This window comes from Ciconia boyciana, chromosome 3 (assembly GCF_034638445.1).
Source record: "Ciconia boyciana chromosome 3, ASM3463844v1, whole genome shotgun sequence".
Classification (NCBI taxonomy): Eukaryota; Metazoa; Chordata; class Aves; order Ciconiiformes; family Ciconiidae; genus Ciconia; species Ciconia boyciana.
In genome coordinates, this window is record NC_132936.1 from 14,189,026 (window position 1) to 14,212,812 (window position 23,787).

The following is a 23,787-nucleotide window of genomic DNA, read 5'->3' on the forward strand; positions in this document are numbered from 1 at the left end:
GCAGTAGGCTGGTTTACGAACGGCCTCTCTAGCCATACGTGAAACGTCAGCACCATCAAGAGGCAGTCAATAGTTAGTCATCTACCAAAAAACCAAAAGCACATTTGGAACATTCACTCCCCCAATCATATACATGTAGTATACATACACAGAGCAGCCTACATGCATATATAACACACTACATGTATAAAGACACACAATCAGGTACTTAATTTCAACGAGAATTTTTTTTTTTATATCTCTCAGAATATTCCTCCTCTCAAGATGTGCAACATCACCTGATGCTAAGAAATTCTGTTCTTATACATCTGTTGACTTTAATTTCCAATTGAAAACATCTTTGTATCTTGACTGTGGATGTGAGAGCAAGTCAGTGCTTGGTTCAAGAAAAGTAGTTAAAGCTTTTAATTGGAATCATGCCTATCTAGCTACATATGGCTCATCGCTTACTGTTAGTAGGTGTAAAGGCATGCACATTCTGAAATAAAAATAATAAAAGACAATGAGCACCCAGGGACTTTATGCCAGGGACAAGTGTCTGAACTTAATTTGGTATAATTCCATTTAGCTTTCTAGTTTGATTTTTTTTTTAAGATTTATTTTTTTTTAAATAACCTTACTTGCTTTCAGAGGAAATTTGATGTTTTCCAGCAAGTTGATCTTTTTAGTTTTTTAAGACAGAAGTAACTGAAAATAATATAAAAAACCCAGGACAGATCCCTCAAAACAGTTACAAGTACATTACATGCCATCTCACATAAATACTTTTCATAGAGATTACTCGTTAGGGCAGTGGGGATTTTCTGTTGTTTAGCACAAGATACAGTTACGTTCTTAACATATCAGTCAACCTTTAAAGTTTCTCAACCAGAAACTCTTTCCCCTTGTACCTCCCTCATGCTGCAGCCTTTGAAGGCACATCAGTAAAACCCTCCTGGAAAAAAGTATACATTAAGGCTATTTTACTAATTTCAGCTCCCACACCAAGGAAATACAAATTTAAGTAAGTATTGCCATGCCTAAGATTATACACCTAAACGACTTTCATTTTTAGGACTGAAAAAAGCCATGCTAAGTAGTCATGATTTGAAATTGTGCACTGAAGTTTGGATACGCAGTAGCTAATCTTGAAAGATACCAGCACTTTGAACATGTAGCAGATTTATTCTAAGCATTACTCCCTAACAAAAGGATCAATGCTGGTAAGATTTTAATTCCATGTACCTACCGTTCCCCCTGATTTAAAAATTATCTCAAATTTAAAATTAAATATATAAGCATACAAGCATCCCATCCCCCACTCCCCCAGTTTTAAGGTATAGAAAAGGTATTAAAGGAAGGATTCCATGATTATCAGTTTAGGATCAGATAACACCACATAGTCACAGTAAAATTAAGAGTGAAATTTCTTTAACTTAATGAGAAATCCGTGTATTTTATTATGATAGCTAGGACAGTCTGCCCTCTCTGGGTAACACTACACAAAAAAATTTCTTTGCTCAACATGAGTTTAATCTGGTTTTCACTATTTTCTGCAAGTGGATTGAATGTTTTGTGACTCAAAGTCTTCACGAGGAGGGCAAAAGGTTACTTTCATTCTGGGTTGTCAGGCATTCCCAATGACCTTTGATATTTTAGGTGACAATTTGCAGGCAAAGTCATTGAAATTTCTGAAGTATCATTAGAGGAGTCACTAGAGAAAAAAGGAACCTAAAAAAAAAAAATCCAAATCAGACTACAATAACTTTATTTGAACAAATACAACCTGCCTGAAAGCAGCGCAAGAGGCATTAAGTACTTCAATCTATACTGCTGCATGAAAAAGATTTTCCTGAAGATTTATGAACTGCTTTGATACTAGTGTGTTACTTTCCTACGAACTCAGAGTACTGCGGAATCCTTTGTATAAGATCAATTGTAGAAATTTAAGACACATTAACTTTGAGAAGTCTAGTATTACAGAATCAAAACGCAGTTATCAGCCTAGATTTAGGGTTTTAGGATAACCAAGAGCTTCAAATACATACTTCAGGAAGTTAAGGTCTTTTTTTCTTCCTCAATATCTTAAATATAAACAGCTGTCTGAATATGGATGCATCTTTAAAGAGCCTAGCATTAAAAATTACAGTACACAGGTAGTTAAATAATTGTAACAGATATTCTGCAAAGAAAATAATTAAACTCTCCTTCTTCCAGATTTGCTTAACTATACTTGTATTTTCAAAAAATCAAAAAGCTATGCAAAGAATGATTCTGCAAATTAATCCTCAAGGCAAGGCAAAAGAACAGCAAAAGAAACTATTTCATCTTTGACTTGTTTTATTTTATCAAGATAACAGCTAATACAGAGTTAACAATACTGAACACGCTGCTTGCTCATCATGCAAGAAGTATATTTCATTTTAATCCTTTTCTAACTACTCCTACTCAGAAACAGTATGGGATTTTTGTATTTGCAGGGTAGAGCATTTATTAACTCAAGCCTTGTCTCAAGTGTGGCACAATCAGAATGTTCTGAACAGCTGGTTAGGAAGATAGCCAAGATGCAAGAAAGATGTCTGAGCCTCCTTTTCAAGGGCAGCCAACTCTTGTACTGTAGGTGCCAGGATATCCACATGGCCTTTATACAGCCCACCTGCCAAAAGAGACCCAATCTAAATGATGTGTTCAAAACTGTTTTTCAGCAGAACTAATAATGCTCAACCACAGTCATTCAGAAAGTTAAAGTAACTTTGTTAACTTGTTAAAAAAAGCACAAACAAACAAAACAAAATACAGGCATACACACACTTTGGTCACTTGCAACCCAGAGACTGCATGTAACAAATCCAGAAGACAGCAAAGAACTCGCAGGGTGTTTTTTAATCTGTCTGTTCTGTAGTTACACAGCAGATAACCAAGAAACTGAGCATTGCATAGCAAGCTAACTCAAGAGTAGTTCATTGCTTACCACCCAGAGCTCTTTTCTGCCCATATGTAACTTTCCCATCAAAATCGTCTACTGGTACTTTTATGTCCGGTTCAACTTGGGCAATAGTGCAGTTTAAATGTTCTTCAATCTCCCCCAACAACTAAAGAAAAAAAAAAAGTCTTAAAGTACTCTTATGGTCCAATTCTTCAGTCAGACTAGTGTTCTGAACAGACACTTTCAAATAGTGTCAACAGGAACTGTACACAGGAAACAATATGGTCTCAGACACCAAAGACTAACACTTTTTTCCTCAAATGGCCTATACAAGTTAATTTCCAATCTCAGTATGTTTTGACCCTACCTAGAAACCTTTATTTCCCATACCACTCTGTTTATTATAAAGTAGCCCCACTCACATAAAGAGCTCACAGTCCAAGCTTATTTTACCACAGACGATATATCATTCACCCTTCTTTAACGTAGAAAGAAGGGAAGCACTGTGAATTTAAGAAGCATTCATACTTGGTATACAAATCCCAATGAAAATGTACTTAAGTGACACACTATTTCCAGGTAAGAGGAACAACAGTTTTAAGTTAGTTACAGTTTTGTAACAAACCATCTAAACAAAAACGTGTAACTAACATCCTGTAACTCTTAACAGCATCTGCTTAGGAAGACCACAGAGAAGCTGAAAATAAGACTCCAACAGAATTGGCTGGGAATATTAAAACAAGCTTTTCTAATTAAAGAAATAACTTATAGAAAGTATAACTTGCAAAGTTTTGTAATTTCTTCTTCAAATGGAATCAAAGGTTATAAAACCCTCAAAACTAGCTTTGTACTTCAACTACACAGCTAAAAAGAACTATATACTACAGTCTTTAAGAGGAATTAGAACATTCTGGTGAAGTAAAACACTTACCTGCATCTCATTGTACCATATAGTACAACCTCCTTCTTCCTTCAGTCTAGTATTATAACACCCTTTTCCACGACTACTGCATACATGATACCAAACCTAGAAATAAAGCAAAAAAACTTTTAAACTTCGTGAAATAGTTTAGTACATTCATTTTGCTTAATTATAGCATGAGAAATAATTCAGTTATCTATTTAAAATCCCTTTCAATTAAGCAAGAATGAACAAGCAGTTTTCCAATGCAGGATATTTAATCACACATCAGCTGTGGATAGAACTTCCATAAATAATGTCTGTTCAATTTTTCTTTAGAGTATAATTACCTTTTCTTTCTCTTTTGCCACAAGGGAGATTGCCAGACCCATCCTGAAATATAGGGGAGAAGAGAGAGAGAAAAACGTGTTTCAGTAACTATTGCCAACTTATGAAACAACAAAAAACTGAAGAAAACATGGTGACTACTCTGAACATATACATACCTCTCAGCTCTGCCTACTCTCCCAATTCGATGAACGTAGTTCTGTTTTTCATCAGGGAGTGTGACGTTGATAACTGTGTAAGATACACACAATCCACAGAGAACACAATATTTTTTTTTAAATATATGAGCTAAGGTCATAGACCAGACACCTAAAATAAATATCATTTTGATTGCTGCAATCCCTATCCTTAGTCCATATATATACTTTACGTTCTATTAGAGCAGTTGCAGGTGTCATTACCTGCACTACCGACACTTAAGGCTTCCACCATAAAACTGCTTTCTCCATGATTACTTTTTGACAAGAGTGGAAAAACAAACAAAGAATCCCCAACAATGCAGATCATCATTATGTATTTGAGAAGGTATGGTGAACAATCAAATTAAAAGTTGCCTACTTCAAGCCTTTAACATCTACAACTTTTTAAAATGAAGCTGTAAGTCATATACCTGTTTTAACTGGTTGACAGGGCTGCAAATATATTGAAGCTGTATGCAATTCAACAGCTTAGTTTAAAAGGTTATGTCTTACCATACGGAACACCATGAATATCAATTCCTCTAGCAGCAACATCTGTGCAGATCAAGAAACGGACATCTCCTCTCTACAAAAACATAGTTGTAAGAAGAGCTGTGCTAAATAAACCAAACAAAATCCCAGGCAATTAAACAGTAGTCCTTCCCATTTACTTCACTCTGAAGTGTCTCTGTACATTTAGGAACACTTTGGATAAAGCTCTTCCACAGTACAACAGTCCTTTTTGAATATGAATAGCTTGGTCAATTTACATCCTTATTTATTTCCCCAACAGCATAAGGCAAGTATAAATTGATGAATGGCTTAATCAAAACCAAATATTTAAATAACTTTTTTTTTAATATTCAAGAACCAAAGACTTTAAAAACAGTGTAATCTGTTACAGAGCTTAAATTTAAGGTTTTTTTAAATTTAGGTTTTATTTAAAAGCCCACCTATCCTCTCAATGAAAACTCACAAAGGTCATATTGACTGACAGTATAGATTTCCACCTACAGAAATTGTGCCTTGCGGAATTTTAGGAAGTGGGTCATAGAGCATTTGAATGCAATTTAATTTAAACGGAGAACTAGCAACACAAATTAACTTATTATTTCAGATATCAGGAAGTGAGAGAAAAGCCTTTAAGAATCTGCTGCATCACCTTAAATCTTTCCAGGTTTTGCTTTCTTTCTTGAGGTTTTCTGTCACCATGCAGACAGACACATGAGAACTGATGTCCTTTCCTATCGGGGCCTGAAAGAGTTGTTATGCATTAATAACATCATATATAAGTTATGACACAACACCAGATACAGAACTGGAAAAAAAAAATGTACATTTTGTGGGCAAAAGTCTTGACTTAGGGGAATTTCTCTTTATTACCAATTAACATAAACTTCTAATTACTGATACAGGCATTGGGGAGAAACAAAAACAATTGAACAAACACCGTTCCTTCCCCCTCCCCAGAGGAGGTCTGTGCAGGCATGTCTCCTCACTCCTTCCTAGTCTAAACTTCCCTTGCTTCTCCAAACGTGTCTTCACCTTTCTCCTTAAACATCCCCTTTCAGTGTCCCCTTGTGTTTTCTCTCATATTTCTCCTTCCATGACTCCTTATGTGTGTACTTTTGTACACACACGTTTTCTCCTGCATCTCTGGCCCCTAGCAACTATGGCTTTTTTCTATATACACTTCAGCGGAGACACTACACGCTTTTCTCATTGGTTCAAATTTTGGTGCACAATAGGTTGTTTCCAGCCATTTCAGAGCTGTCTGGAACAGGTACAGGGCAGTTCATTGCCTCCTCCCACAAAGGGAATCCCTGCAGATCCCTGCTATCAAACCCTGACTTTTATGCCCAATCAGTATATGTCAAAAAACTTTTAACTACAATTTTATTTGTGTGGTGTCTGAACATTGGTGATTCTCTTACATAGTTCTGGCTTTAAAATAAACAGGAAAGTGAGCAGAATAAGGTTTTGGTGAAAAATATTACCTCCACCCTGTTGGATGAAGTACTGCTCCATATTATCACAGTCTATTTTAGTCCTGCAGAAAATAATGGCTTGGTCCATCTTGTGTTCTTTGATTGCCCGAACGGTGTATTCTCCTTTTAGAATTTTAATAGCTTCAGACCACATTTCTAAGTAAAAATAAAGAAGTTATTTCACTCCCATTGTTTAAAAATATGAAGGCTTTCAACAGCACACATTTGAAGTTTTCTCTAGCCTTTCAGTAGACAGTTAAACATTTATTAGCAGAGCAGGTGAGCCAGACCTTCATTTTTTTCTTCCCCCCACCCCATGCTCCCCTGCTGCAAGGTAATATAATACAGAAAGAACAAAACTAGTAAGGAGTTTCAAGTTACTTATACACACCAACAAACACTTGTTTACACACCTGCAAAAATATATTCCAGTCTTCCCCCCCCCCCCCCCCCCCCAATTACAGAAACACATTTCTCTTCACAACTACAAAAATGTAGAAATAAAAATTTGGAAGAACGTGACTCAAGGCCAATATCCACTATAATTTAGCTTTACTTCATAATATTTACAAAGGATTATTTCACAAGCTATTACACTTAACTAGTGTTGCTGATTACCTGGAGTGTTAGCACCAGGTCGTGTATTGTCTTTTGCATGTACTTCATCGGTCTATGGAAAAAAAAAAAAACAAAAAAAACCCCACACAAAGACCCCAAGTCATTAGTCCATACTTCATAGAGGAAACTCTATTAACTTATAATTAGCAAGAAATTAAATAAGGTTTTGAAGTAATCTTAGCATTCTGTTCTCCCACCAGACAAATTAAGCTACCTTTAGCTAAAGAAAACTCTGAGTGTTAAGCACACAAAACTTGTTCATAAAAAAAGATAATAAAATTATTTATGTAGACATTAGATAGAAACCACCTTTGAAAAAGTGATGAATTAAAAAAACCCAAAACACCAAACCTGAAAACAACGTACTATAAACATGGCTAAAATCACACAGACTTGTTCCTTATATTTTTCCCTATGCTAGGCTGAATCAGATATAAACCTAAAACCCAAGTGAAATAAATTCATGCTAAGACTTAATGAAAAGGTTCTTAACAGACCTAACAAAGGGATATTCCAGAGATAATGAGGGGTTAAGAAAACCTATTGATTATAACTGCGTAAGAGTTGCTGAGAATGAAATACAGTCCCAGCTTATTCAGAACTTGAAAACTAAAGACTTCAACAACCATCACCTTCTCACATGAATAAGTGCCAGGTTAATGTAGAATTTAAACTAGTCTCAAATGTAGTCTGAGATGAAATCCATTCCTCTAAAAAATGCTTGTCTCACAGAGGTTAGACACAAAACTACTTTATAAAATGATCTATGTTGGAAGGTTTACTTCCTCCTGATCAATCAGAAAAGACAGGTACTAACTACAGTTAGGCCACAGATCATTAGCTGTGAAATGAGTGAAAAGCAGTGCAGCGCCATTGTTCTCTAGTACAAATCAGAACATTACTTTATGAAGATCTTCCTCAACCATGTTTGTAAGACTGAGCTGCTCAGAAACAATGTTACGACATCACCAATATCATGATGCTGACTACCGTGGAACAAAACCATTTCAGATACACTGAGCTGTTTCAATAGCTGGCAAAGATCCTACAACATTAAGCCCCAATTCTGAAGGTTAAATAAGTAAATATGGGTAAATAATCTTAATTTTCACTTATAGAGAACTTACTCTGATATGATTCTTGCCAAGCCTTTCCCAGAGTTTGTCAGCTTTTGGATTTACAGGCACAACTACATGGTGTACAGTTTCAGGGACAGAATCTTCTCCTTTCAAATCAACCCAGGTGGGAAAATGCATGATCTTTTCAGATAGTTTTTTTACATCAAAAGAATGTAGTGTTGCAGAGCACACAATCACCTGAGAAGAGAAAAGCCATATGGATACCATTGAAGATCAGATTCTCTCAGCAAAAAAGGTCAGAGTAGAACTGGAAGAATGTTATGCAGTTGAATAGCATAATGTAACACAACAGAAAGAGTCCCTGACTGGCCTTCCTCATCACAGGAGCCACCCAGCTGATGAGAGTCAAGACACAAAATAAGTTACTTAACTATTCTCTTACAAAAACCCAATCATTTAAGAGGAAGAAAGCAGAATTACTGAGAGCCAATGACTCAAGATTATAAGAGCATTAGAAATCATAATGTATGTAGTCACTCATTTTTCAGATATCTAAGTCTATATCTAAGTAACTCAAATACTGCTAAACACTGGGCTTCAAGATCTAGGATCCTAAAAATACATATTCACAGGCAATTACTGAACCCAATGAACAAGTGTTAGCTTTGGACAAGAGATATAACAAACTCTACCTCAAAGCAGCATGCTCTATGCCACATAACAGTCGACAATTGAAAGCAGTGCACAACACAAAAAAAAACCCGAAACAAAAAACAAAACAAAAACCCCCACAAAAACCCAAAGCCACAAACAATTTTATACCTGAAGTCTCTTTCCATCTGAAGTTATCTGAGGAATTTGACTGTGGATCCTGTTTATGAAATCTGAATAGCCTTGGAGGAGAAGGCCATCCTACATAGGAATAAAATAAAAGAAATAAACCTGCAATTCTTATTTCTCATTTCTCAGTCTATACACTTGAGTTAACTATGCAATACACTTAGAGTCTCAGAAGTTCTCTCTTTTAATTAGCTGGAGAGGTCAATGCCTGGCTGGGATATTATCACTAAGGAGGAAAAAAAAAGTAAAAATATGGAGTATCTACAAGTACAGCTGCTGTGCTTCACAAGAAATTGAACATCTGTCTCAGCAGCTTCTCCTAGCTAATACCCCAAGGCATTCCATCTTTGTGAATATTCACTTGTACTGTAACAGATCAGAGAGAGGGGCACTCATTTCACAGCATATTGACTACAACATTCATTGGCTTCAAGACCTGCTAGGTAATCAAAAATGCTTATCTTGTCTTTCTTTGTCCTTTCAAGTTCCCTGTACAGTGACAGGGACAGACTCCACTACCTTGTGAATGACAGCCTGAAATATATTTCTCTATCAGAAAAAAATCAGCTTTACCAGAGAGGCTACAAAGGGAAAAAAAAATATGCAAGTTACTATGGTTACAAACAACAAGATTAACCTGGAATAGTTTATAGGTAGCTAACTGTTGTTCCACCAAAGTACCAAATGCTGTGGAAAAATAATGTTTTCACTGACTCTTTTATGAAATGTCATATTGCATTTAAGAACAGAACTTAAGTATCATTTAGTTCTCTACATACCGCTTCATCCAGAACCAGGAATCTAACTTGAGATAAATTAAGCTTTCCTGTCGAGACCAGGTCATCCAGTCTTCCAGGAGTTCCAACGACAATATCCACCTATGAAGTATATAAGAGTATGAACTGGTCCCATAACTAACTAGAGGCATTAACAGCTTTGTCTAAATTTAAGATTACGAGACAATTATCAGTATGATGCCCTATTTTCTACTAATTATAACTTCATAGAATCCTATAGTAATTTGGGTTGGAGGGATCTCTTGAGATCTTCTGGTCTCCACTCCCTCCATTACATGCAAATCAAGGACAATTTCCAAGTTGCTTTAGGTAGTTGCCCAATAAAATTTTCAGTATCTTCAAGGAGAAAGATCCCACAATCTCTCTGGGCAATCTGCATTTCAGTTCTACAGCCATTTCATTAGCAGAATCTGCCTTAGGCAGGAAGCCTTCCCTTATTTTGGGGAGTGATGTGCCCCTGTTTCCTTCTCCCCTCCCCCGCCCCCCAAGCTGTGTAACTTTGTTATCTGAAGCCAAACAGATTTGTTTTTAAATGGGGATAAAATAAATTCAACTTTTCTCACTGTGCAAGTATACATATCAAGTCTATCAACTATAGAAATAACTTAAGATTTTGCCAGATGGAAGGGTTCACCGTCATGAATTTAGCATTCACATGAAAGTCTAGCAATCTTCCAGTCCAAGCCTGCTTAGGAGAAAATTTGTATTTTGACAGCTAGAATCACTGAAAAACTTATCAATAGTGATGTGGTCTCAGTTCCCAAAGCAAGTCTTACATTAAAAAAATCACTGCTATACCTACAGCATGACTGAATTGATTGTACATCCCATGCTGCTGAAGCTAGACCCGTTCCTTCTCTGTAGGACTGGTTGGTGGTGTAGGTTGACCCTGATTAATTGCAGACCAGTTTTATTCACATAAATGTGAAGCAGAAGTTAAAAGGAAAACTGTCCCTGTCTTGTTAGTTAAGGACAAATGGCAAAAATTACACCTTTATTTTAAAATTCTCAGAAGTACTCAAGCTTTAACAGAGTTTGACCAAGTACTGTAGGCATTTGTATTGACAACTGCCACGGAAGTAAAGCAACAAATGCTAGACCAGTGCAACATGAGCTTGCTATCAACTGCAAAATTTCTTTTTATCAGGTTTACAGGAGTTACAAGAAGCGCCATTAGTATTCTCTAGCAACATCATGAGCTATTCAGAACCCAAACTATTAAATCATATGAACAAAAATACAACTTACTCCTTGTTCCAGTATAGAGAGTTGATCTCTTGCAGCAACCCCACCAATAATCAACAGTTCCCTGAAATTACATCAACACATTTTGACATTTGCTAATTTTTTATATCCAGAAGATATATTAAACATCTGGCTGAAGACTGAGTCTTTTATTAGTAGCTGACGATCAACAGCTCTCAACAGTAATTTTAAGAACAAAGGAATAGGAAAAAAACAATAATTAAAATTTGTCCCTTCATATGTAGTGTACTTCAATTCAAGAAGTGAAAGTTTTCTTACCAAATTGTATTTGAATTTGTCTACTTTATTGCTGTTGTATTAAACACATTAACACCTTAACCAATTTCATCTTAAAAAAGAATCTGTTCCTTAAAAATCTAAAACTTAAGTTAGTTTAATAAGTTTCCTGTGTTCTTGAAAGCTAGAAATGCAAATAACAGTAAACTAAATAAATCTTACATCGCAGCTTGCCTCTCCCCATTGCTACTCCCCTGCAATTCTAGTAAAAGCACTCTTGTAAATTGACTGCAGTTTATAATAGAGACACTTAAGTTTTATAAGCACAGTCAAAAGAAACAACTTTAGACCAAAGCAACTTGTAGACGATTCATTTCTCAGAATTGCATCCCCATGCTAATCACTGCAACATTTGTGCTGTGAGCACACTAATGTAAACAGAGCAGACTTTGTATATAACTATTTGTCAGAGATGAAAAACAAACAAAATGAGGGTAGGGGGAGGTGGGGGCACTGGAAGATGCTCAGAAAAGAAGGGCAGTAAGCAGAAGATGTGCTTTTCTTGATTAAAAACATTAAGTATCATACACCTTTGATAATCTGAAGAAAAAAAAACCCGAATAGATTCGTCATACCAGAAAAATGTAGTCCATAGATAAGACACATCAAAAAACCCCTAACTGGTCTGACTGTAGCTGAAAAGTCAGAAGGTTGGTTGGTAGCAGATATCATTGAGGCTATTATCAGTTGCACTACAGATTAAGGGCCACTTAGCTACCAAGTGGAACATGCCCTGTCTCCCCGTGAAGTCATGTCCATGGACAATACCATAAATACAATTATAACAGATGCACTTTTACCTTAATTTGGGATTATCAACATATTTTTTGAACTGTTTCACATTGTTCAAAGTTTGTTCTGCCAGCTCTCTTGATGGTTCTACAATCAACGCTTTTGGAGCATTTGGAAGGTTCTGTGTTTGAACCACTTGTGCATTTCCTAGGTGAAAAAAATATGCCACTAAGACAAACGACATTCCTATCCTGGAGTTTTTCACTGGAAACAAACTTGGATTTTCTACTAATAATCTAAAACCTCATGATTCTAAATGCTTCATTAAAGGGTGATGTTATTGCTCACTCAATTATGAATAGCTTCAGATTAACATTCAGAGATTACAAGTGAATCTTGCCATGATAGTGGGTATACTGGCCATGCAGCATAATTAATTTTATTGCAGAGCTTAAACATACGCACGTATTTTTAAGATGTCCCTGCTGAGTAACTTACCTGAACTTTTCTTTTTATCTAATGCATTTCTAAATTCAAAATGTTAGACTATTTGTGGTTTAAGATGAAGAAAATCTGGAATGCTTTAAAAAAAGCACTAATATTGCTACCACTAAGATCATTGTAAGACCTTGAATACAGCAGTAATGGAGCAATGGAAGTGATCAAAAGATGCTCTGTAACACAATCTGAATATAGAACTGAGAGAAGTTTAAACATCTAACCTACCTGAGTGTTGTGATTTTACAACACTACCATCGGGAGCCTTGCAAAGACCAATATAGCCATCTTTTGGTGGAAACTTGAAGTCTTCTTCACCAAAATTGAATTTCAATTCAGCGTTCTAGATTTCAACAAAGTTGTGTCATACAGACAGATACAAGAGACCACATAAAATGAGAAACAAATCCATAATTAATTTCCCCATGAGAAACCAGCTAGACAAGGAGGAGGGGAAGGTGGTATTTTCTCCTTTCGCCATTTCCCTTCCCCAAGTCGTCTAAAGCCTGCCAGACATTTTGTGCATGGTTCTAGCTCTTAAAACTTTTCTTCTACATCAAAATATTCCCACATTTAGAGATACACGGAAAGCTTTTCTGAACTTTTATGTTCCATTCATTTTCAATGACAAACCACAATTTAAAAAAAAAAAAAACAAAACCAAAACACACCATGAAAAAAACAAACTTTTTTTTTTTTCACTTATACATTTCTCTGACCATGAAAACACTTTGCTAAAACCTTTACTCCATAAGAAATAACCCAAGAAAGACTAACTCCAGAAAGACATACTACTAGACTACTGTAATGTTACAGTTGAGAATAAACGAAACAAATTTTGGCACTTTCAAGTTACTTCCTTACATCTCTTGAATCATAGTATATCGAAGTTTAATACAGGCAAGACAGCACTGGTATTAGGAATTAGTTATCTGTGCTATTCTACCCTTATATTCAAGTTTAAGTGTTTAAATTTGAATTTAAACATTTGCTATTTTAACTTGAATGTTATTCGTCAAAGCTAACACTGTGGTGACCACTCCAGTAGCGAAATACTAGTAGACCAAAGGAAACAGAGAGTGTACAAGCAGAACTACAGCAATTGTAGGTGGCTATGCAAATTTTGTACATAAGTAGTTAGTTATCAAAACTAGAACAATTTTCATGATCTTACACATCTGTGATATTACTAAGTTACCTTCAGTACACAAGCTGCAAAAAGTGCTTGGTTCCTTATGTGTGGTGGGATTTCAAACGCAAGGCCAAGGTCCTTCCCTGAAAACAGGGTTCATTCAGTCAGACTCCGCATGTGTGTGTGTTCCTCTCCCTGCCCCTCCCCCAATACAAGCATCCCAGTAAAATTCCAAAGAAAGTGAATAAAACTTACCATTTTTGGAAAATTTTATTTGTCCTTTATCTATGTCTAGATAACACCCAATTGTATCATGCATAGTGAATTCCTGTAACAAAAAGAAGGTTGTGAAGCTAAGAGATTTTAGCGTTCAGTGTATTAAGAAAACTTAGTGCTAACATTCTGTCAACTTCTACAGTTTTCTCACTTCTCCCTACTAAATGCTAATTTTTGAGAGAAGCAAGTTCAATTTTTATTCCAATAAATAGCATGCATATTTTTACTTGATTACAAATCTTCAGTAAACTGCCTGATTTATTGCTGCTTTGAATTTCCTTTGAAACCAAACACTTTGACTATGATAAATTTAAGTCATTTACCTGGAAGTAGTCTGCATTATGCAAAAGTGCATTAATCATGCATTTATTAGCCAATGTAAATCTAAGCTTAGAGCACCAAACATGGTAACAGAAACCTATATTTTGACTATATAAAAAGACTAACTCTTGCAGGAGATACTATATGCATGTTATGTATACTTAAGTACTTAATTTAAATATCTTGAAATCTGTTAATTATAAAGGTATTCAAGAAAATCTGTGTATTATAAAGTGCTTCTAATTCAACAGCTCAGAAGTCACTACTATTAAAAAAAGCTACAATAGTCATATAAGTTGCAAGTCTTATGGCATTGAAAGTTCACTAATACCACAAAAAGATTTAAGTTTCTGCTGTATTGTTCATAATTATATAAATTATGCTTAAACATCTGAACTCTTGACTGGCACACTACACTAAAACCACCACAGATATTCCTGTTAGACATTTTCAGAAGTGTACATTAAGGTAACAGTTCTAATGGCAAACCCAACTCAATAGCCAGAAATAGAGCTTGACTAACGACATCTTATTAGCATTGAAGTATGGGTTTTGACATATCAGAGTTGTGTGATTACTTCTACTTTAACTACTAGTAAACAGGATATGATACCCTCACTTAGACATTCACCAAGGTATACAGACAGGTTGGTGTTGTTCAAGCTAAGACTGAAATAAGTCAAGAAATAAATCCAAGAGATCAGTTAACCTCTAACTTGTAACACACAGAAAGGTTTACCTTCTAAATAAGAGTCAATATATTTGCAGTCTAGCCACAATCATAAGCCTCAAGCTGATAACCGCTTTTGTTAAACCTGTTACTATGCTTTTATCAAATCTGTTAATATGCTTTTATCCAAAAATGCTTCAATGTTTCATGGTACTTTTGCCCAGTGACCTTCCCTTAAAAAGTTAGCACTATTACAAAAGACAGTTGATTGTTACAACACAGAAGCAACATGCAAAACTTTTAATAATGTTTCTACCAATAAGCAATTCAAGCTTACCTCACCATAGCTGTCAAACTGCTTGTTGTGAGATTTCTTACCAGTGCCACCAAAGCCAAAGCCAAATTTATCAGTGCCTGAAGACAAGACAAAGTATAGCTTCTTACCTTTTGGTTGACAGGTTACATTTTTTCCTCTTTGTATTGGCAACTGAAACCTCTAACACTACCATGTAAAAAAAAAAAATACACAGTGCTAACTAAAGACTTCTAGCTTTGACATATGCTAAACTAATATTTTTGTACCAGTACATTTATTGATTTTACTAGTCTCCAGTCACCTTCATTAAAAAATTGAAATAAAAGGTAAAAAGTCACAAGAGACAAGAAACATTGCCACCACCTAAGCAGATTTCCTCTTACAGGAAGAGCAACATTTGTACAAAAAGTTTTAAACTCCCCGATACCGCTATCCTTCCCAAGGAGCCCATTCTCTGCAAGACTAGAACAGGACTCCAGCCGTTCCATGTGAATATGAGAACTGTCTATAGGATTCTTCTTTTGAAGGAAACTCACCCAAATCTAGTGAAGCCTGCATAGTTGACCAACCAACTCTGCACAAGCCTTGGTCATGACAGGAAACTTCATAGTAGTATTTCCCTTTAAAAGAGAAAGAAAGGATCTAAAACACCACCTACATTTCAATTTCATCAAAGTGGTTCAGTTTGGCTGCTTCCAAGACCATGCAAGTCTAACATTTCCACCCCTGCTGAAAGTGTCAAAGTCCCCTATTGTGTTAGTGTGAAAAGGTTCTGTAGGTGCCTATGTATGTAATGAAGAAAGATTATCAGAGAACAACAGGCAAGAGAGAGAAAAAGTACATGCTGAGAGGTAGCACATGAAAGGTTCCAAAGGAGTGATAAGCTAGAGAGACCAGTGGTTCTATTGAATCCACAAGAACTGATAAACTCAGAACACCAGGGGTCTGCCGAATCAGTACAAGACCACTAACATCAACAACTGGTTGTGTAACTTTAGTCACATCCAACTGGCTGCTATGTACAGACAGACTACAGGATTATCTGCACACCTGATGAAATAAGACTGTCTGAGGGTCTTTCTGAACACCCACCTAGAACCACCGGACTTTCAGTATGACTCTGCTTTTGAGTAAAGAGTTGGGTTGGCCTCTCAACTGTTGCTCCAACCACATAACCATGAAATTTGTGCATGCATGTGTCTGTGTGAAGTGTATGAGGAAACAACTGAAAGTGCTGTGTCAGTAGCTATTTCCTATTAATAATACCTTAATAAAATGTGTTCTAATGAATATTACTTATTATTCTGTGTCCTCTGACTCAACTCCTTAAGGAAAAGGTAATTTACAACACAAGGAGAGCAAAACAGAGGTATTTGTCATTCCAAAGTCTTCAACTAGCAGTAAATTGAGTAATGGCACATTTGCTCAGATAGATAGTAAGTTTTAAATGTAACCATCTATATTAACAATGGGTGACAAGAAGGCATTTCAGTTAACTTCTAGAAGAGTCTCCAAAATACATAATCTTGTATCTACCTTTAGTCACGCCTCTAGTTGCTCTGCATCCGTGCCATTCTTTTACCTCTCTGCTTTGACAACACAAACCATCTGATCCAATTGCTGAAAATTACAAGACAGTTTTAGTTAAAGAAATTGTCTAACTGCTTTTAAAAGAAATTTTCATGCACATTTTCTTCTAGTTTATTCTTTTTTTCACCAAGTGAACATTTTCAAGTGAACATTTAAAGCAGCATTAGGACAACTCACCAAAAGCTGATCCTCTGTCATATGGGTTCATCTGCCATTTATTGAGCACTAGGTTTGAAAGACAGTAACAGAACAAGCATTAAACCCACACAGTAAGCCTGGAAAACTCAAATTAGAAGTTCACATTGGCTCTACAGTGTCTGGCTTAATTTTCTGGGGAGACAGCTTTGTTCCAATGCAATTCATACCATGAGGTCAAAACGAAGGCCTACAACTTGAAGGAGGGGCACAGATACATAACGCAAGGGTATTCTATGAAAACTTAGATTATTCCATTAAGGAGAGCATAGATTAAGTTACTTAAAAATACAACTGAAAACAATGAAGACATTTATAAAATAAGCCAGAAATCCACACAATCACAATCAAATTCATATAGAAAATATCCAAAACTACATTAAGAGCAATAAATTTGAAGTGTATTTGCTATTTCTGTTCCAAGTTTACATTAAGATACTTTTCAGGGTGTCAAGTTAAAATGCCGTTACTGAAGAGCACATACATGCACATATAGCACATAGAATTTCTGACTTCATTTTTCATAGGTCCAATAACATGTTGCAATAAAGTTTTGAGGTTCCACAATAGAAGCATTTTTTTGTAAAACTAGATGCCATTTCAATTAGGATTACTGAGGGTATTCACATTACATTCTTCCAAGGAGGATTTTTTTTTTTTTTTTTTTTTTTAAAGTTGACTGTACTGTCACCACGGTAGCAGAAGTTATCATGAAGCTGAAAGATGAGAACTTCTGTAACATATTCAGGGTGTTGTCTGTACAGCCACTGTCACTTACATAAATCTCTAACTATAAATACCATAGACTGGACATGGTTACTAACTTTCAAGTTGCAAGCTTATTTAAACAGATGTATAGTAGACCCTCAAATACTGTGAGGATATTACCACGGTTACAATCCATTCTGTATCAGTGGGTTCTGGCCCTGTGCATTTCTTGTTCAGTTCAACATTTACTAGTTCAAATCTGCACCAACTCAAGATGTTGTTATTCAGCTTCCAAATCTAGCTAGGTGCCAAAAGGAATGCAACAGCTTTATTCAGCACAGCAGAATTGAAAGACACACTACACTGCTACCCCAGCCACATAAAATTCAGTTTGAGCCTAGAAGAGCCTTCTGCTCAAGCTCACTTAAGAGGCCCAAACCAACTGTGTCGTGTCACTGCTGATCTATCCCTTTAAATGCAATTTAATTTTAAGTGGACAATACTACCACTTCACATCTTGCAAGGCACTCAACTAGTACGCCTTTCAGAAGAACACTGAAGAGCGTGGTGTGGATCTGCCAGCCTTAAGCTGAAGACAATGCACATTACCAAAAGACTGCAGTCAAACACACCCCAGTTCTTTTCATGACTCCACCAGTAAATTTATATTCACTGCTTTATAAAATCTGGGGTGATGATATTCTATTCACATTATACCAAATTAAGAACAAAATACTTATCTAATGGCAAGTTAGGTTAACTTTATTTTGGGAGGTGATGGAATCTACATTAATTAACAGTATTCCAAACTTGAAGAGTGTAACATATAAAAACTTACCTGCTCCACCAGTTTTAATAGTTGCTTTCCCTTTCTTGCCTTCCATCTGGTCCTTCAGCGTTTCATAAACAATCTGGATAACTGGAATGCTAAAAGCCTAAAATGGGAAGTTATTTTTGTTCCACAGTTCATACAGATATTTCTAGATATACTGTCAGCCTAGTTTTCAGGTGCAATACACAGGGCTAGAAACACTTTAAAACACACCTAACACATGTTTTAAAAGACTATTAAGAATATTGCTTAAATACATATACAAACATATACACGTTCTCTCTATATATAACCATACACACAAACACACATACCACCTCTCACGACTTAAAGACTTTTACTTCCTGCTACCTTAAATTTGATTACTTACACCAGTTTTTCCACTCCCCGTTTCAGCAGCCTATAGGAAGAAAAATTGAAGAGCTTAACCAGAGTTGCAACTTACACTGTAAGGATTGTTCTACAGTTCTATTTTAATAAACTAAGTTTACTTTTACTTCTGCATAATTCCGAAAATCTTAGAGAATAATGCCACAGTTTCACACAGATTAGATGCAAATACAAAAACTGAAAACCTTTACAGTAGACTTCATGATGAACAAGGCATGCTGATCTGTTATCTTCAAGGTTATCAATACCGAAGCATTTGTTGAGGCAGTATCAATCATATTCCATGCAGATTTATGTCAGGTATTTACCACAAAAAGGAGAGTACGTGACCTCAGATAGCTGTCATTCATGTGGCAGTCTCAAAAAATAAAGCCTAAAAAGAATGAATCCTGCCTGCAAGAACAGTTGGAAACACACCAGGAACTCAAAGAGCTGAAGAATATACTTTCTAATCAAGAAGGACAGGAGACCTAGTAGAACTATGGACCCTTCTGGAAAGAAGGGAATTGACTGCAGAAACAACAATTAAAAGACATAGGCTTTCTTGGAATAGGGCTATCCTGCAGACCTACCATAAGTACGTCACCACCTCCCAGGATCAGTGGGATGGATTCTGCTTGGATATCCGTAGGAAGACTACAGGAAAGAAAACATTAACACAAATCGACGTTATCAGTAGAAAAAATGATTTTCGCTTGTATAGAAACTCACAGAAACCATGACCATCTGCACAATGGGAAATAGCAGGTAAATATAATTCTTCCTGGCTTGCAGCTAAGGCAGTAAAAAGGATTCCATTTACAAGGAGAGCTTGGAACAGGAGATGTACCTTGACTAGCGGATGCAGTGGATTCAGGTACACCCTGACAAGAGGGCTACATCTCACATCACTATGCTAAACTCTAAGAGAAACAGATTAATCATATATTCCCTGTTTTCCTTACTTAAGTGAGTTTCACTTTTAAAGCCACTTACACAGCCCTCATTTAAAAGATTCCTATTCAAAACTGGAAAAGAAAGTAAAGATAACAAAATGTAACCAGCATTTTCAGACAATCACAGCTAATTAATGCCATGCATATGAGAAAAGAAGAACTATATACACTAAGATTGTCCATACTGATAACATAATGAATGACTATTCAAAACAAGGTCTGAAGTCAAATATTTTAGCCAAACAAGTAACTAAAACCAGGAAGAATAACTTTTGTAGAAGACTGACACACAAGTATCAACTCTGAAGAACATAAATTCAGACCAGAGTCTGGATTACTAAACTAGCATCAATTATGTAACAGTATTTCATCCAATAATCCCACAATACATAATAAACAACCAGACGCATAGCCGTAGAAGCACAGAGGCTTTTATGAAACAAATGACACTGAAGTATAAGCAGTCATACTTTTCTTGTCCAAGTTTGTGTTACCACTGCAGTCACAATTTGTGTTCTTCAGTTATTCACACTAAAAAGAAGTGCATGAGATGCAATGACAGTTAAAGAAAAACACGTATCTGCTTTGTTTTAATGTGACAACAGAGGTATTCTAAGAAGCATGTCATATATCGCTGAAAGGCAAATTAGATTTTGCCAGGCCCAAATGCATTTCTACTTACAGCCAGTCCATCTCCTCCACTGCTTGAGCTATCTCAGGCATAACACCCATTTCTGTAACACAAGAAAAAAGGAACAAGCAGTGTTATTTACCTCAACAAGCAGTGTTATTTACCTCAACATAGCCCAAAAGATTTCCAAGTGTCAACACTTCCAACTACAGACAAAAATAAAAAAGCATTATTTTTGGCATTCTTTTTGGCAACAGCACATGCAGCCTTCTCTATAGAACTCAAGTGATAGATAAGAAACATTCTCCCTTCCCCACATACAGTTTTGACAGTTGTCCTCACTTATAGTGGAGTAAGTCAGGCATATACTAGGCATAGGGGCAGGTGCTGACATAGCAGCAAAGCAAACACACTGGGAACTGAATACTATTTCAAGGGCAAGGTACTTATCTCTGCACATTTAAGGAAACTGCCTATGCAACAACAGGAAAGACTTTGTTAATCACTAATATCTCGACTCTCTCTACAGTTGAGATGCAAACAGTTTTCAAAAAAAGAAAAAACCTGTATCATATAAGGACTCAGATGCTTAAGTTTCTTTTCACCAAATCTTGCCTTACACACTTACGGCATATGTATTAACTACACAATGCTTTGATTTTCATACAGTTACTAATCACATCCATCTCTGAAAGGTTTTTTCCTTAGATACCCCTTCTGGCAAACTTGTATCAAGGTCTGATGGTCGTACCTCAGACCTAAGTTAAATGTGAAGCCACATAATAACATTTGTATGTTGATACACAAATTTTCTCTAAAAAACAAAAAAAAGAAACCTGCAGCTATTCAGTAAGGGCAAGAGGAAAGCAGATCTTAACCAACCCAAACAATGGTATTATACCATCAAAATAACACTTTAGCTGCTGGTTATCTTTTCAGGTGCATAGGGTTACTCTAAAGCAATTTCTTTAAGTGTAAATATGCACTTTCTAAAGGGAGCTTTTACATTTTAGCCTTTACACTGTCACATGTTGGGTTTCACATATACCACACAGATGTACACACATAGAGAGCTGGGCTGACATATATGGATGTATGCAGCCAAAAATTATTCTTCCGTTTACTATAATAAAAATGTGGTAAGAAACATGTTTTATTTGTAACATGATTTCAGAAAGCTTTAATGTTTTCAAGTGTTAGCCTGTACTCCTACAAAATAAAACAATGCACATAAGCAAAAAAGCTTTTTCCATAGCTATTGATTGCAAATTATACATAAATCCCTACATTAGTTTTCCCATTTTTAATATAATACCAGCGCACATCGTTTAATCCAATATACAGTACAAGGGTTTAATCAAACAGTGGCACTATGATATTTTCCTCAACTACAACCAAATTAATCCTGCTGTCTAGCACCTAAACTCATCTCTAGATCTATGAAAGAAGCTTCAGCATTCTCCCTCATGATTAGATATAAAGAATTCAGTTTAAAAAAACAAATTAAAAACCTCATATACATTAAAACTTTACAGTACCCTAATGTTGATTGGTCATCTATATGTGCATGTATGTGCATGGGAGGGACGAACAGTGATGTTTCCTCCTTCAACAGTAAGTTTCTAGATTACAGTTTACACACATATTTCAAACCTTATCACAGAACAGAGCTACTCCTATAAAACCCAGCTGTTATCCACTGCAATACACAGAACAGTTATGATGAGCCTCCTGTTATAGAAACCAGTCAGCCTGAGGCACGACCCTGACTTTCAAGCAGCCCCATTTGCCGGATGCACGCACACCACATATGCACTAAAAACAGCAAATCCATTTTGATAACCACTTCTGAAGGCCTGCAAAAGCCCCAGGAGCCGGGAAGGGCACCTACATCCCCACAGGCCTCTCGACCTTAAGCCTGTTACGTGGTAGGTCACATACTACAGGGGCCCGCACCCAGGGCAGGCCCGAGCAGCCGCGCACGGCGCTGACGGGGCACGTCCGCCGCGGGGAGACCGGGAGCCGCCACCCCCACAAGGCGCCGGCAGGTCCCGTCCCGAGCCGAGAGTCTCTCCCAGGGCTTTGCTGCCGGCAGCACAGCCGACACCCCCACCTGCCCCAGCACCACGTACCCGAAAACGCCGCCATCTTCGCACCGCGAGCACCGCCAACCACCACCGCCCACAGGGCGCAAGCGCCCAGCCCGTCCGCGGCTTTATGGCGCCGGGTGGGAGGCAGGAGGCGCCACGCCGCGCGTTCCGGCCCCGGCCCGTTTGTGCCCCTTTCGAGCACGGGGACGCGGGCTCAGACGTGGCCCTACAGCTGATACACCAAGGGCAAAGTCGGAGGAGGGATTATTTTTGTTCTGTTTGCGGATTTTTAGGGTACACTCAGGTCACCTGCTTACGATTTCCCCACTTTTCTGAAAGCCCAGTGTGTTTTTTCCCCGCCAATCAAAGCTCCATTACGCCTGTGGTGCCGGGGCTCGTAGCTGCAGCTTCATACAGCCAGTAAAGTCACGAGAACCCACAGTCTAGTTTACACCCGGGGTAGCTTATGTTTTAAACACGAAGTGTGTGTTTACAACGAAAATCTGCTTTACATTTGCGTACAGCACTGTCGCCTTTCCATTTCGTTGGTGTAATTCACATTTGCATAGTTTTCTACAAGAAACTTGTTTGGCAGAAAGTATTCAGGGTTTTGTATGAACAAAAGTACCTTCACACATAGATAACACACCAATTTATTTTTTTAGACATATGTTAATAAGGATACATTCTTCTCTAGTTTTTACAGAAGTTTCCCCAAATTCTGCACAATCTTTTCCTAGGATAACTTCTAGTGAAGTTAAAGGCAAGAATCTCTGGGGTGTTATTGTAAAAATTAGATTGCAAATGAAAAAATGCAGCTTCTACAGTTACACCAGGAATGAATGGTGCATTTGTCTGCTAAGTGGAAGGCACAGCATAAAATATTACCTATTGTTTTCTATCGTGAAGCACAACTTAAATCTTTTCTAAGGTAGTCCTCAGATACAGGCACATCTGGTTCAAAGGCCTAATGAAGGACAGCATCTCTGACAACGTAGTTCTCTTGACTACTGTGTTGCCATTTGAGTACTGGTTTTGTCCTGGAGGTTTATTTCAAGACCTTTTGTAAAACACTCACTGAGCCCTACTGACTGTTAACTTACGCTGTCGAAACCAGGTGTCGTGCAGAGAAAAACACAGCAGGTATTTTATATTTTTAGTACCAGGCTGTTTGCATCACGATGACTTCTCATATCTTAATAATTCCTCTGGGAGTTTCTTCATTTCATGCGCTGCCTTTCTTTCACTATTATTTGCTATATCTGTCCATCATT

At 36.9% G+C, this 23,787-nt stretch overlaps 1 protein-coding gene across 1 annotated transcript; it reads right to left on the bottom strand.

The window, feature by feature from the left end:
* Positions 1–1,829: 1,829 nt before the first annotated feature.
* On the bottom strand, positions 1,830–22,666 carry DDX1 (DEAD-box helicase 1). Its single transcript, XM_072858558.1, has 26 exons — positions 22,556–22,666; positions 20,475–20,526; positions 19,430–19,493; positions 18,838–18,867; positions 18,474–18,570; positions 16,910–16,957; positions 16,679–16,762; positions 15,679–15,762; positions 15,164–15,240; positions 13,815–13,887; positions 13,626–13,702; positions 12,656–12,770; positions 11,998–12,136; positions 10,904–10,964; positions 9,638–9,736; positions 8,841–8,930; positions 8,067–8,255; positions 6,940–6,991; positions 6,331–6,477; positions 5,496–5,587; positions 4,847–4,919; positions 4,313–4,385; positions 4,157–4,199; positions 3,837–3,932; positions 2,951–3,071; positions 1,830–2,635 (listed from the first exon to the last, which is right to left on the bottom strand). The coding sequence occupies exons 1-26, from the start codon at positions 22,569–22,571 to the stop codon at positions 2,505–2,507; spliced, it is 2,223 nt and encodes a 740-aa protein (XP_072714659.1). The 5' UTR covers positions 22,572–22,666; the 3' UTR covers positions 1,830–2,504.
* Positions 22,667–23,787: the final 1,121 nt, after the last annotated feature.

What these genes read in the sequence shown, in the direction of transcription:
- DDX1 (XM_072858558.1), bottom strand. An exon ending in GCAGGCTTCACTAGATTTGG is followed by an intron (nt 15,241 to 15,678) that starts GTGAGTTTCCTT and finishes TCTTGTCTTCAG; the next exon opens with GCACTGATAAATTTGGCTTT. An exon ending in TTGCAGCTTGTGTACTGAAG is followed by an intron (nt 12,771 to 13,625) that starts GTAACTTAGTAA and finishes GTTGAAATCTAG; the next exon opens with AACGCTGAATTGAAATTCAA.